This window comes from Oryzias melastigma, linkage group LG9, assembly GCF_002922805.2.
Source record: "Oryzias melastigma strain HK-1 linkage group LG9, ASM292280v2, whole genome shotgun sequence".
In the NCBI taxonomy this organism is placed as follows: Eukaryota; Metazoa; Chordata; class Actinopteri; order Beloniformes; family Adrianichthyidae; genus Oryzias; species Oryzias melastigma.
In genome coordinates, this window is record NC_050520.1 from 27100674 (window position 1) to 27115448 (window position 14775).

Here is a 14775-nt window from a genome sequence, read left to right on the forward strand (position 1 = left end):
AAATCTCTTATTGCTGTAATTTTTGTGTAATAAAGATTAATAACTTGTACTACATTATCTATAATGTTTAACCTAAAGTTGAATTGTGCTGTATTAGTAGTAAAACATTTTACTACATTTCCCATACTGCCTTGCTGCTTGGGAGACGGTACAAGAAACATCCGGGGCTCTCGGGTTCTTGTCTGGCGACCCGTCGCCATTACAGCACGCTTTGGATTCTCGATACAAATTTCAGGCTAAATCTTTCAAATAGCGAGTTTTCCACTTTGTGGAAAACACTTAACGCTCTGTTAAGGCCCACTAGCTTTCCTTAACAAGCGAACTCCGTTAAATTCGGGGGGTTTGACCCCGCGTGGCGAGCTTTCGTCCTTTCCTTTGACAGCGCATAACTTGAGACGCCAAATTCGTGTCTCTATTTTTTCTTCTGGTTTGTTTTGTAGTCAAGATGTCGCCGTGATGGGGTCTCCGCGTTTGACAGAAATGAATCAGGGCCTTCGTCGCCTGACCCGCGCTCACTGCAACCCATTTCCCGTTTTTGTTGTTGATGCTAGAGAGCTCGGCGGCTCTCTTCACGGAGCTCTGCCTAAACACCGCTCACTGCACGGAGACGAACATGGAGAAAAACCCCAACAGCAGCACCAAGGTTCCGCCCCGTTCCACTTCTACGGGTCCTACACCGGGCGAATCTAAACCCAAAACAGGTGAAGACTTGATTCTTAACACTTGGCTACATGCACGCGGCGCTGTGAGCGTGCGGGTTATAGCTCTGCATTATGGCCTTTTGGGGCCTAGCTGGGCTGCACAACTTGTTTATCAGTGACTGACGTCACTGCCAAAACATTTGACCCATGAGCTGCAGCTGACATCTGCTCTCTGCAGTTAGCTTGGAGGATCTTCATCCAAATTTAAATGCAACACATTTGTGTGCAGGCAAAGACTAGCTGGCTCTGTGATAAATCGTTTTATTTAATTTAAGTTTTTGATCTTTTTTTTCTTTTATTTATTATTGGTAGAATAAAGATCTAGCTTTTCCAGAGGGTTTAAAATACAGTGTTATAATACAGTGTTTTCTTTTATCTCTTTACATTTATTATGTAATTACAAGAAAGGCAATAATCATCTCTGATGTACAAAGTTTTGAGATAATACATTTTGAGATTAAACTGAACATATTTCAATGGCATTCCTTTTTTTTCTTTTAAGTTTAGTTAAAATTAGGGGAGATAACATAACTTTTAAGAACAATACTTTTTTTCGCCATGATACTAAGAGCAAACTTTTTGTTTAATTAAACAAATCATTAGATTTGTTTTTCTTTAAGAATACCTAGGGAAATAATGATTAATTTTAACAATTGCAATTTTTGGTTTCTGATATGTTTAATATGAACAAAAATCAATCCAGGACAGCTTTAGCCTAAAATGCAACTACTGTCAGATCTTAGAAATAGAGATTCATTCATCAATTTAGTTCCGGGGTGTCAAACTCAGTCGCACAGGGAGCCGAAATCTAAAACACACATGAGGCCGTGGGGCGAACAAGATAAACATTTATTAAACACATTAAAACAAAGTTTTTAAAACACAACTTTTTAACATAACTATGAATAATAAAAAGGCAAGAATATTATTTCAGAATAAGTCAGCTTAAACTTTAAATAAATTTCAATATTTTATCCTCCATTAAAATGTATTTTGTCAAAAGGATGCAAGTTAAAAAAATAAGCGCAAGATAAAATCGGGCCATTAAAGACAATAAAATAAAATTATCTGGAGGGCCGGATATCATTACCTGGCAGGCTGGGTTCGGCCCCTGAGCCTTGACTGTAACACGTGATTTAGTTGAATAATTGTTACACCCCTGTGAAAAACAAAGATTTTAACAAGCATATTGAAACTTCTATTAAGAATCTTGTTTCATTTTCTAATCTGAATTTCAGATGGTAAAAATAATGGCGGGTCGAAACGTTACAACCGTAAGCGTGAGCCCTCCTTTCCTAAAGCAGAAAGTTTTCCTGGTCCGCGTCGCACCAATCCACAGAAAAGCAAAAATTTTGACAAGAGACCCCCTCAGAGAGGTGGAGGACGACAGTATGGAGCTGCAGGTGGAGGACGACGTGAGGAGGTTGGCAATAATGAGAACAAATACTCCTGGAATGCCAATAAGAAACAGTATTTTTTGTAACTTGTTATCAATCTCTGCCTCCCCAGGTAGCAGAGACACGCCGGGCCGAGTTTAGCCCGGCTCAGTTTGCTGGACCCAAGAAGATAAGCTTGAACCACCTGCTAAACTTCACTTTTGAACCCCGTGGGGGTAATGGTGGCATCGGAGACGGAGGCCCCTCCTGTTGGGGTCGCCGTAACAAATGGGGCCACAAGAACAAGCCTTTCAACAAGGAGCTTTTTCTGCAGGCCAAGTAAGCCGGTTCTGAGGCCATCAAACTTTCATCCGTGAATGTTAAGCATGTGGATGTCATCCTGTCCTTGTGTTTCAGTTGTCAGTTTGTGGTGTCTGATGACCAGGACTACAAGGCTCACTTCACTGATCCAGACACTCTGGTCAACTGGGACTGTGTGCAGCAAGTTGTGAGTATTTATTGCTTTTAAAGGAAGAAAATAATCCTTCTTAGTATGGAAATGTGATAATTATCCTCATGGAAAGTTCGTTTTTGCCACTTTTTTTTGTACCTCAAAATCACTAACCATTAGTAAACAATTACAGCGCATCTATAGCCATGAGGTGCCGTCCTGCCCCATCTGCCTGTACCCTCCTGTGGCAGCTCGCATCACCCGGTGTGGACACATCTTCTGCTGGCCGTGCATGTTGCACTACCTGTCTCTTAGTGACAAGAGCTGGTCCAAGTGTCCCATCTGCTACGAGGCCGTGCACACTGCAGACCTGAAGAGGTAAGCAAGACAGAGGAATCTAACGAAGCACAGTTTTGAGATAAAATGCAAAAATATTGAGTCAGAGAATGGTACACCTTCAATTTATTCTTCGACTCTAATAGAAAAAGGCAAAAAAGAAAAGGTGTGTATTTTAAGATTATATGTGTAAAATGAAACAAACATTTCTAAACAATTTCTAAAAATTTCAAAAGCAACCTTGAATACTGCCTGTGACAAAAACAAAATGTTCAGTTTACTACAAGAAAATTGTTTTTACGAAAGTTTTTTTCCTGCAAAAATAAGTAAAATTTGCTTGTTGTTAAACAAAATTATGCTAACTATTCTTCAATTTTTTGTTGTTCGTATTCCTAACTTGAAGACCTTTAAAAAAAAAACTGAGTTATTGTAATTGTCTTTTTTTATAATGCTAAAAATAATTACAAATCACTGTCATGATTGTTTTTTTAACTATTGCTTTGGTTTCAGTGTGGTTGCTATGGAGACACGGCAGTATGTGGTTGGAGATGTCATCACCATGCGCCTAATGAGAAGAGAAAAGGGCGCTCTGGTGGCCATGCCAAGCTCCCAGTGGGTGAAGGTGGAGGAGCCCGTTCGCTTTGAAGGTATAGATCTTAACCAATTTCTTCAGTAATTTTTGTGATGTTATTGGCATATTTTTGCTCTTAAAAATTGAGATAAATGGCTTAAAAAGCAGTTAAAAAATGTCAGGGTCAAAGGTAATAAAAGTTTTGTAATTTGTGTTTTGTAGATGCTTGTTTGAGCCCGTACTCCAAGCTGCTTCTCACCTCACCGGTGCAAGTTTTGAGCCTGGTCACAGAGGAGAAGGCGATCCTGCAGGCTCAGCTGAGCCAGGAGGAGGAAGCTCAAGGCTGCTTCATCCAGAATGCTCTTTGTCTTTTGCAGGTAGACAATCACAAAACATTTCAGATGTTGGGATAATGCATCACCCCAATAAATGTTAAACAAAAGCATAAGTTTTTACATCCACATTTTTAGCACTCAGCACTAATTTTTCTTCATTTCAAAATAAAATGTGTGTATTTTTGCATTACAGGAGGAGGAAGAAAAACTCCTGAAGCAGCAAATGGACACTGTCAATACCCCTGTCTTTTCCTCTCTGTCTCTGAATGAACCTCCTCCCCCTGTTGTTGAGGAAGTGGTCACTGTCATCAGCAGTTCTAAGGTATACACATTTTATCATTTCACTTTTACGCCATATTTCCTGAGATCTCTTTAGTCTCTGTGGATATTCATCCCATTCATTTCTGGATTCATAAGCAACCACTGGATAATTTGCTTTCTTCTCTGCAGCCTGTACTGCAGTACTCCTCAGCATTTGACGATGAGGTGGAAGAGCTGACAGAAGAGACGCCTGCAGAGGTGCCAAACTTTCCAGAACCCACTCTGGAGAATGAGCAGGAAGACCCTGCTGAGAGTGGGATGGGTGCTGCCTGTGAGCCTCAGCTTGATGTGGTGATCCCAGCCAATCAGGAAGAGTCTGTTCGCCCCTCAACCGGTGTGGTGCATGGACCTTACTACTACTTCTACCAAGGTAGTTTTTTTCTATTCTATTTTTTTTCTTTTTTATTTGTTCATGCTTTCATTTTGATCACATACATTTCAGAATAAAATGCATGCATAAACTTTTTTTTTAATGGGGAAACAAAAGGTATTTCCTCGTGTAGCTACTGACCTAATCTACAAACCAGTTCAGCTGGCTCCTGTTTACACAACACTACTGATTTTAGTCGGAACCCCTCCTGGATAACTGGACTGTTTTAGGTTGTTAGAATAGCAGTTTTTAGGTTTTATTTTAGCATTTCTAATTTTTCTGTCATTGAAACCGGACAGGAAACACTAAAAGTTTTTTAAGTTTTTCTAAAACTAACTTTTCCTTTCTGTTTTTTTCCCTTTAGCTGATGACTGCCAGCAGATGTTTCTGCATCCTCTGAATGTTCGCTGTCTTATACGTGAATATGGCAGCTTGGAGGCCTGTCCTGACTCCATCACTGCCACTGTGGTGGAGATAGTTGGACACACAGTCACTGAGGTACGAAAAGAAAACACACAAAAGTAGTCTTTGCATCTCTGTGCTTTCAGTCTTTTTCACTCCTAAATCTACCGTTTCATGCATTTGTTGCAGGATATTCGTCGTCGGCATCGCTATCTGGCTCATCTGCCGCTCACATGTGAATTCAGCATTTGTGAGTTAGTTCTTGAGCCACCAGTCGTTTCCAAAGAGACTCTGGATACATTTGCAGGTTAGAACATTCCAAATTCAGTCTCAGAGATGATTGTTGTTTTCCCCTCTCAAAAGTTACAGTTTAAATTTAACAACCTCTAGATGACTTGGAGAAAAGAAGGCGCATGAGGCAGAAGAAAGTAAGGGACGAGAAACGCAGGGAGAAAAGAATTGAAATTGAGGAGAACAAGAAGCAGGGTAAATGTAAGTACAGTTCCTGCTGAGTGGGTGCCAAAAAATGTGATATCTCGTACCCATTTTTAATTTAATTTAATTTTAAATGCAAAATAATGGATGTTTCTGAGCATGTCTTTTTGTTCCAGATCCAGAGGTGCACATTGGACTGGAGAACCTCCATCATTTCCCAGCATTTGGCTCTCCTCCTCACAACTTTAGTCCTCCCTTTCAGCCTGATCTAAGTTTTGCCCCTCCATCCCCCCTCAGCAGCAGCCCCCCCTCTGGTAAGATCATTCTATATATCGGTCATTAATGTTTGCTGTTCTGTCTTAGATATGGTTTTTCTTTAACTTGTCCTGTCCAACATCTGAGCAAACAGATGAGAGCTAAAGGCCTCTTGTGTTGGACATATTTTATGGTTAAAACGGGTGTATATTTGTATAAACCCCTTTTGTAATTTAGGCTAAACTTTATTTAAATCAATTATATTAGTATATTGGAAGAGAGAGGGATGTTGGGGGGGTGTACAAAAGAAAAGTGGGGGTGAATGTTAAGGAAATAGGATGAATTCTCAATATGTGTGTCTGGGGTAAAAATGAAGCAACAATCAACTAAACACTTGAGGGTTATCATCATTACTGTCAGGTGTGAATGCTAGTCTAAAGGGGCGGGGCTTGTCCACACAGTCTGTTACAAATGTTCCTGTTGGCACCAAAAATTTTCACATACAAGTAGTACATGTGGACAATAAAACTACAGTTAGCACAATTATGCACACAAACAAACACATGTAAAGCATTTTATTCTGTCACGCAAACTATTTGTGCAAAGGTGAGCTGACACCTGTGCTCAGGTGAGTGTTTTTGTTCTGCTGAGATGGTTAATGGAATATAAAAGGAGGGAGAGTGACCGGTCATTCCCACTAAAGCAGCTGCTGTAGTCAAGCACCCACCCCCCGACACCCGCAGAGGATATCAGATGGAGGAAGTCCGCCTACCAGGGAATCCCGTCAGCCACCCCGACCAGGGCCAACAGGACCGCCACAGGGTTACCCATCGCCAGACAGCAGAGAGGCACAGGAGCACAGAAAGTAGAAGCTATAGCCCACCCTCAGCACCAGGGACCCCAGCACCACCCAGGAGTTCTGGGCATCCCTCAAGGGAGACCCGTGGGCAGGGGTGGGCAGCCCCTGCCTTGCTCACTCCTGGACCTCCAGAGGAGAACGTCCAAGAAAACTGGGGGGTTCCCTAAGAGTCTTTGACATCTGACTAAAGACTAGAGTAATGCATTTGAGCTGGTAGTGTCCAGTCTTGAGAGGTCGGGGTACTGTTTTATTTCTGATGACTTGAATCAGGTGCGTTCCAACAATAAAATTGAAACAGGAATGGATTAAAATAAAAAGGGAAGCAAGTACTGACCTTTGAAGGCTGGGATAGAACCACTCTCATCCAACGTTAACACGATGAGAATTTCTAATAATCATTTATTTTTTATTTTTAGATGGGATGAGACTCCTGACTCCAAGCTTGCCCTCACAGACTGTGGGCAGCCTGGAGGATGATTCTCACTGCATGTCTTTTGCACAGGTTTGTATAGTGACGTCATTATTAAAAGTATCTGTTGTAATTGGGAGGAAGTCCTGAGATAACCCAAAATGATGTAAACCTCTGTGTCCTTCACAGATGTTAAGAGATGGGAAAGCCAGAGTTGATGCTGGACCCAGAATTACCCCAAAGAAAGGTAACTTAAGAAGGAAACTGTTGCCCTGCCGCCCATTTCATGTCAGAGAGCCGACCTTGGCACCGTGTTTGTATTTCGCCCACAAAAATAAAAGACATTCGAACTTTTGCAAAAATTGATTTGTACATCGTTCTTCAAAGGAGCCCGCCGTCTGAAGTAACAAACACCTGTTAGACCTGGCCGTTCTGGGAGACAGAACACAATTGGAAGATATATAGTATTGGACATGCAAAATGAATTTTTTTTTTTCTGACAATTGTTTGATCTTTAAGAAAAGTGAATGTTTTTTTTGTAAAAATTCTTTAAAATTGATATTTTTCCAAACAATCAGAAATGAGCTAAATTCACAGATTTTGAGTTTTCACATCTAAAATTGTTCCTAAATTTCACACAATCATCACACATCTGTTTCAGATAAGCTGCTCGCCCCCCCAGCAGTGGACAGTGATGGTGAGAGTGACGGATCAGAGCGCGTTCCAGTTCCCAGCTTTCAGAATTCCTTCTGCCAGGCTTTTGAGAAGGCTCTTCTGGAGTTGGACAACGGAACAGCTTCACCACCTCAAGCCGTGGTCGAACTCGGTTTGTGGTTTTGCCATTATCAAAGTCTTACTGATTCAAGTTTGGTGCTTCTGCTCATAAATTAGTATTTTTTTGTCATTTCAGATGAAAAAGGTGGAAAGAAGAAAAAGAAAAAGCAGAAACTGCTGTTCAGCACTTCCATGGTTCACACAAAATAGGCAACACTGAAGTTCATCCATTCATATTGTTCACAGAGGGTGTTCCTTTGTTCATTTATTTCCCCAATATTTTTTGTCTGAGAGGGGGGTGTTAATTCGTAGCTAAGATTTTTGCTGCTGTAGCATTGTTTCATTGGCTTTCTTTTCAGTTTATGGGTATTTCAGCCCATTGGTGTTCTTTTTTGGGTTATTTTTTTTGGTCTAAGCTAGTGTGTCATCCTCATGTCATGCTGAAGGCCTATGGGTAACCAGTAGTTTCAATACAAAGTAAATAAAAATACGCTGCCGGCGCTAACAGTTTATGTGCTTCAAGCTTCAGAATACTCTGAATGTTACCATTTTCACAGACTAACTAACCCCAGCACCACATCTACATGATGTAACCTAAGGAATATTTTGCAGAAATATTACTTTAAAGGATTTAAGGGTGCTTTTTACTCGAGTAGCAGTCAGCCAGCTGCACAATGCACCTTTTAAATCTCTCTGTGACATTTAACCTCCACAGTATCCGTTTGAAACACAACATTGCAACACAAGCAAACATGTGTTTTCATGTTTAAAGATCATAGATAACAACTTGGGTTTGCTCCCCAGTAAGCCATGTTTGAAGCAATGCAAATGTTAATGCTGCAGTATTTTGCAACAAATGCTTTTCTAGAATAAAAGTAAAGCGATGTAATTCATCAGGATCCATGTTCTGCTTGTTTAGAATAAAAGCTCACTTTATTTTTCAGTTGTTTCACCATAAATTCTTTCCTTTTTCTCCACTAATTTTTATTTTCAGTGTTGAAAACTGGTGACTTTGAAGGTTTGCTGAGATTAAACAATTGTTAAACCTGAATGGAGATGATAAATGATATTTTTGTGTGGGGGTTCTTTAAGTCACCTTTGATTTTTTTTTTTTTTTTTTTCAGAGCAGGTTAATAGACTAGTGAATGAACTAGTCTGTTGTATTAAATAAAAGACTTATGCACAACCAGTAAACAGTGTCTTTGTTTTCTTTTGCAAATAATTAGTGTTTTATACAGTACTTAATGTTTCCACGTGGGGGGAGGATCGATCATTTTTATTTAGCAAATATAGGAGGCGTGGCATGGAGCGTTTTTTTATGACTTGTACTGTAGTAATTATTTAGGCATGTGATGATAGGCTTCCTCAGAATATACTTCTACGCGACCGTCTTTTATTTTGATAGTAATGGCGGAACAACCGGAACCTTCATGCCCCTGAACCAGTCGGACTGCTTCTCCTGCCCCACAGCTGTCTAGTAGTCGCTCTTGTCAACAACAGTGCAACCTGAGACGGGATAGCCAGTCATTTGGCTAGCTTAGTAAACTAGCTAATTCAGCCCCTGCGTTAGCCTCAGCATTAATTAACTGTGGCGACTCTTCGTTATCTCTTTTAAGGGGCGTGTGTCTGGATTTTCCGTACAATGTGATTTTTTTTTTTTTTTCGGAGACCAGAGGAAAAATCTTTCACCGCTCGGTAAGTCTGCCTACTTCGTTAAACGATAAAAAATGCTGTCCGTGTTTCCATTTTGTGACTTCAGCCTCTTGAGTTGTTAGCTTACGGTTGCTAGCGAAAAAGTTGTTGCATTTATAACTTCCAACTTGAAATATTTAGCATAAGCAGACTCTGCAAACTTTATTTTTAGTTTGAATAATCCATACCTTTTTTTTCTTTACGTGTATACAAAGATTTAAAAAAACGCATCACCGCTTCTTATCTTTGTCTTAAACCAACCAGGTAGCGTACTGTTCACATGAGAGGTGGACGGAAACAAAAATAAAAAAAGGATAAACCTAGTGGAAGTTTTTTTTTTTTTTCATAAGTAGAAGCTTTGTTTTCGTAAATTGCCAAAACTATATTGTTAAGGGAAATTCACAGTGTGGATTAAGCAGTTTTAAATTACTTCCGTCGCTTTTACCTTATTGTAAAGTTATTTAAGTTTGTGTTTTGTGAGTAAACCCCGTAGTAGCATCTACCTGTTGTTTTATGGGATGTTTTACCCCAAACTAATGTGTTTTGAACCCTGTCACTGCTGTTAAAGGTGTTGTAAACGCCTAAAGTCTGTTTGGACAACAGCTGCGTCTTCTTTAAAGCGTTGTACTATATTATTTTATAATAAAGTCAATTCAGTAAAGTTTGTTGGATGAGTTGGCTTGGACCCTGTTGTCCCATGTAAGGAAATTTCCTCTGTGGAACTGGACAAACCAGGTTAATGGCTTGTCTACTGTGAAAACACAGCTAACTCTATTCCAGCTTCCCCCACATGAAGTGCTGGAATTTTAAACAAATTTGAGGGAAACTTTTGTAACCACGCCACATAAATGTAATTTAATTTTCACTATAGACGGGAGTAAATTTGGGTTTTTATCAAGGCATTGTGGCTAGTTAAGTGTGTTTCTGGGCCATTCAAAGTAGAAACTTCCCCAGTTGCTGTTGTTTTGCTTGACCCACCATCACTGTGAATATTTTGCATTCCATCAAGGCAAAAGAGTTTCCTGACAACTTGGGGGAAATAGTTTTCAGCTGTTGTAGATTCTTTCAGGAAGTCTTATCACATTTTTGCCAATAATGGTTTAAATTTTTTGACCATCACAGATTGAATTTACACACAGATTGTGGAAGGGTTGGTGTCATGATATGTGAAGCGTAATCGAGGTCATAATGCAAATATTCATACTGGAAAAGTTGCAGAGCTGCATTAATGAATTTCCTGGAGCATTGTGCTGAGCCATCTGTTCAAATGTATGGGTGTGACGATGTTTGCTCAAGCCTTTGCTTGGTGCACCTTCTATATCAGTCTATATTGGAAGCAGGCAGTAAAATAGGATTTGAGCTTTGCTGTGATTTTTTTTTTTTTTTTTTTTTTTGTCTGACTCATTGTCGTCTTGACAAGTGACAAGCTTATGCTCTTTGTTGACACGTGTTTCCTTTAGGTTTCTTCTATGCGTTGATTCTTTGTGCTATGACATCGTGGCTTGGTTACAACAAAAGCCCAAGCTCTTCAGCAGACGGTTGACATCTGGTCAGGTATGTAAGATTTTTTTGTAGGAGCAGCTTAAATATGTCTTTTTTGTTTTTCCAAAATAACTTTTTGGATGAAAAAATGACTAAATGTGAAATCTTAAAAGGCCCACATTGTCTCCTGGAGTCTTCATCCCTATTATTTTGAAAGAAAAAAAATATTTTTTTTAAAACCCATGTTGTAAGCAAATCTTTAAACACATTTTAAAGGTATTACTGTATCTTCTTAATATAGGGAAGACAGTTTGACCAATGAAGTAAATTAGTTATGGAGCAGAATCGCTGAATGTCTTTATACGTAGCCAGGTATGGATTTATGGATGAGTTCTTTTCAATGATTAATCCCTGAGTAGAAACAAGGAAGGAACACAATGGCACTTTGTAGAACTGTACTTTCCATATGATTTTGGTACATTTAAATAATTAAAATATAAACAAAAACTAGATTTATTTCAATAATTTAATCTACCTTATACCTTGATTCAAGCATCTCCTCAAACATATTCTGAACAATGATAACTTGATTACATTTTCTACTGCAGGAAATTGCAAAAAAAGTTCAATATTTCAAACATTCGATCAGAAAACAACTAAAATTTCTTCAAAGATTTTCCAGAGCTCTGAATAGTCTGTCAGTATGCATCAACAACAGGCCACACACACATGGAAAATATTTTCAAACAGTTTTCCAAAAGATGATAGTTGCCGCTCAAATTGGGTAAGACACACTATGTCATTACCATTAAAGCTCACAGAGTGATGTAAATAGAAGTTGGATTGGAGGAAACATAGTTTAGAAAGACAAACAAGCAGCAGAGAAAACTGCAGCTTTGAAAGAAACAATGTCCATTTGTTGATGGCTTCAGAGGAAATGACAGACCATAACCTTTAACTGTTGGGGTTTTTGTGTGTCATACCTCTTCTAAAACAACATCAATGTTGTCTTACCAGGACTTAATACATTAAGAACTGGACTTGTTGCTCAGCTTTTTTCAGATCCAAGTAGATTATAGTAAAAGTAGAGTTTCATTTAAGTGTTTCTAGAGTTGCTCGAGATCCAAGGAAACATTTTTACAGTCTATGGTGGCTTTAGAGTCCATGTCATCTGCAGGTGTTGGTTCATTGTGTTTGTGAAGTCCAAAGTCAGTGCAGTAATCTGTCGAGATATTTTTTTAAATAAATAATTTTTTTATGAGACTCACTTAAACATTTGGTGGAACTCCACTACATACCAAACTATTTTGACCATAGTATCTTTTTTTCTTGATAGATACTCTATTTGGAGATGTCATTATAAATAAATCATTCCATTATAAATTAATCTCACTGACTAAATACATCACCTATTAAAGGCCCTCCAGAAGTATGTGGCAAATGGACTTGAACCAAACAGTTTAATAAGCCTCACATTTAAAAGAGTTCTTTTATTTGGTATGAAGAGGTTAGTGACCTGTACACGTATGATATTTGCATGTAAGACTGTTTTTATGCATATCAACAGCATAAGTAAAAAGTTATATGTGCTTTGTTGTTCCTGAGTCCTATTGATATTTTAGCACAACTGTTTTGGAGAAAAAAACTAGTTTTGCTTGTTTAACAGTCACTGTTTCATTTTAAGTTTTCCACCCACCACTGAAAAATATGACAGCACTGCATCACTGGGTTTTTCTTAGCCACTGTAAACTACATGTACAGGATCAGCAAAATGACACTTGTTCTTTTGATTTACCATTTAAGACACACTCTAGGGAAAATTGAGTTTCTGTATTAAACAGTGGGATGGTGGGGATATCAGTAGAGGCTTGCTTTCATGCCATGAGTCCAGCCCACAACTCCGAGACAAAGTTGTGATGACGTTGACATTGTGTAGAAAATATGTCTTAAAGAACAATCTAGGAATTTTTATTTTTGCTCAAAACATCATATTGAAAGACCACTGGGAATGATTTTATAATGGATCAAAATGCAGATGGAGAAGGACTTTAACGCTCAATTTAGTTACAAAAACTAAGTAGAATACCCTTATAAATTGTAAATGTTAATGTGAAAGTGGGAGGCAAACCGAACAAAGTCTAAACAGGCTCCACACAGCAAGTGTTTGCATTTTTTTTATAGAACAATGATGAAAAACACTTGTAAAATCTCGCTTTTTTAAACAAAGTTTTTTTTTATTTTTTGTTCCTTTAAAGGGATGGCTGCTCAAGTGGAGGTTCAACCTGGAGAGCTGGGGTTATCGGTGGCAGGAGCAGGACTTCATCTGAGTCCACTGTCTGATTCCAGCAATAAGAGTCGCATCGAGGTCCCATCTGTTGATAAATCCAATGTCATTGCGTCAGAACCGAGCAAACCTGTCCCAATTCCTAAGCCTCGACTTACTCCTAAACCTTTTGTTGTGGACAGAAACCCAACTATTAAGCCCATACTTGCCCCTAAGCCCCAAACCAAACCTAGACCAGAGTCCACTCGTCTGGCTGGGCACAAACCAGATCTGCCAAGCACTCCAAAACCAACTGCAAAGCCATTGTCAGCCAACTCCAACCGGCCTGCTCCTACCTTCTACAAAACATCAAATAAGTTGAATTTGGCACAGACAGCAAAGCCTGTCACCCAGCCATTTAAATCAGCCCCCCCATTTGACCCAGATGATCCGAGTAAACCAACTTCTTCTGCGCTAGCCAAGAAACAAAAACCTGTCGTATCAAACTTTGCCTATTCCAAGAGTCTTGCAGTACCTTCAGCAGCAGAGTGGTCTGGCACCACTGCAAAAGAAAAAGAAACCAATGTAAAGTCCAAAAATAAAGTTGGAGCTTCAATTACAAGAGCCAAGTCAATGGGGTTTCTTGATGAAGTAGGGTTTGATAAAGAAGAAAAAGATGAAGCTAAGTGTGAAGTACCTGTACCATTGCGACCCAAAAGCTCCAGGCCCAGACCTGTATCCGCCATCTTTCCAGATAGCTTAAATAAGACGGAGAAGCCTGTTCCTGCTCCTCGCTGGGCTGGGAGGAGACCCCTCTCAGCTGATCTCACATCCAAGTTTGAGTCCATTGGTCTGTCACTCCACCGTAAAAGTAGTGATGAAAACACTCCAGCAGAGAAGGTGCCACCACAGAAAACAGAAGATGTCCCAAATCCAGACCTAAAGAGTGAAAAGAAGACTGAAGAAAGCACAGTGAAAGAGATTGAGGAGGAAAAGCAGAGGCCAAACATCAAGTCGCGCATCAGTCGCCTATTTGATTCTTCATCTTTGTCTGTGGCTGGGTCCACGGGCCAGGATCCTCAGTCTCCTGTGCAGCCGAGTCCTGAAACTGAAACTGAAACATCTGTTGGTGTTAAACAGCTGATTAAGCAGCTGACTGTAGATCCGACTCCAACTCAGAGCCCAGCCGTGAAGCCGACGCCAAAGCCGCGCCCTTTGTCTATTGATCTTACCAAAAGGTGAGAACCGCACCTTGACCTCTTTTTTTTGTTCGTGTTCCGCGTCTCTGTCCATGAGTTCCATTTGTCATGCATGCTTTTTGTCGTGTGATGTATGTTCATCAGGTTTTCATCCGAGAAGTCGCCAGACTTAAATACTGTCACTGAGGCAGCAGACCGCCATGAGATCAGCAAAGTTTCTCAAAAAGGGGTAAGAGAAGGAAGAAGCTCTGAAGGATTAGGTTCTTGATGGGTTTACTCTACTTTTAATTTACGATTAAATACCAGACGACATCATGTTACATCCAAAAGGGGTTTAGAGTTTTTCAGTCTAACCTGTAATCATAGGAGCTTTTCAACCTTGGAAAAAATAACAAAATCCAAAAAAGAATGTTCTTATACTGGTAAAGTTCAAATGTTTTTTTTTCATTCATGTTCAATGTAATTGTTTAGAAATTTGAGCTATTTTGTGTCAAAAAGATATTACCTGAAGAGTCGGCTATTGTTGCAACAAATACAAAAGTGA

The 14775-nt window shown here is 39.5% G+C and overlaps 2 protein-coding genes across 3 annotated transcripts in view; both read left to right on the forward strand.

Moving 5' to 3' along the window:
• The first annotated feature begins 163 nt into the window (after positions 1-163).
• Positions 164-8538, forward strand: rnf10 (ring finger protein 10). The gene is made up of 17 exons (XM_024275017.2): positions 164-701; positions 1940-2124; positions 2211-2416; positions 2495-2585; positions 2722-2906; positions 3375-3511; positions 3658-3812; positions 3964-4092; positions 4221-4461; positions 4826-4959; positions 5053-5170; positions 5254-5355; positions 5475-5612; positions 6829-6914; positions 7011-7068; positions 7483-7647; positions 7732-8538. Exons 1-17 carry the CDS (start codon positions 545-547, stop codon positions 7803-7805), a joined length of 2361 nt encoding a protein of 786 aa, XP_024130785.1. The 5' UTR covers positions 164-544; the 3' UTR covers positions 7806-8538.
• A 368-nt stretch (positions 8539-8906) lies between these two features.
• si:ch73-138n13.1 (trichohyalin) overlaps positions 8907-14775 on the forward strand; it is a 31637-nt gene continuing 25768 nt past the window's right edge. For both annotated transcript variants that reach the window (XM_024275157.2, XM_024275156.2), the window contains exons 1-4: positions 8907-9290; positions 10748-10841; positions 13025-14270; positions 14376-14460. In XM_024275157.2, coding sequence (XP_024130925.1) covers positions 13027-14270; positions 14376-14460 — 1329 coding nt within the window. In that variant the 5' untranslated portion in view covers positions 8907-9290; positions 10748-10841; positions 13025-13026. The remainder of the gene's footprint in view (positions 9291-10747; positions 10842-13024; positions 14271-14375; positions 14461-14775) is intronic.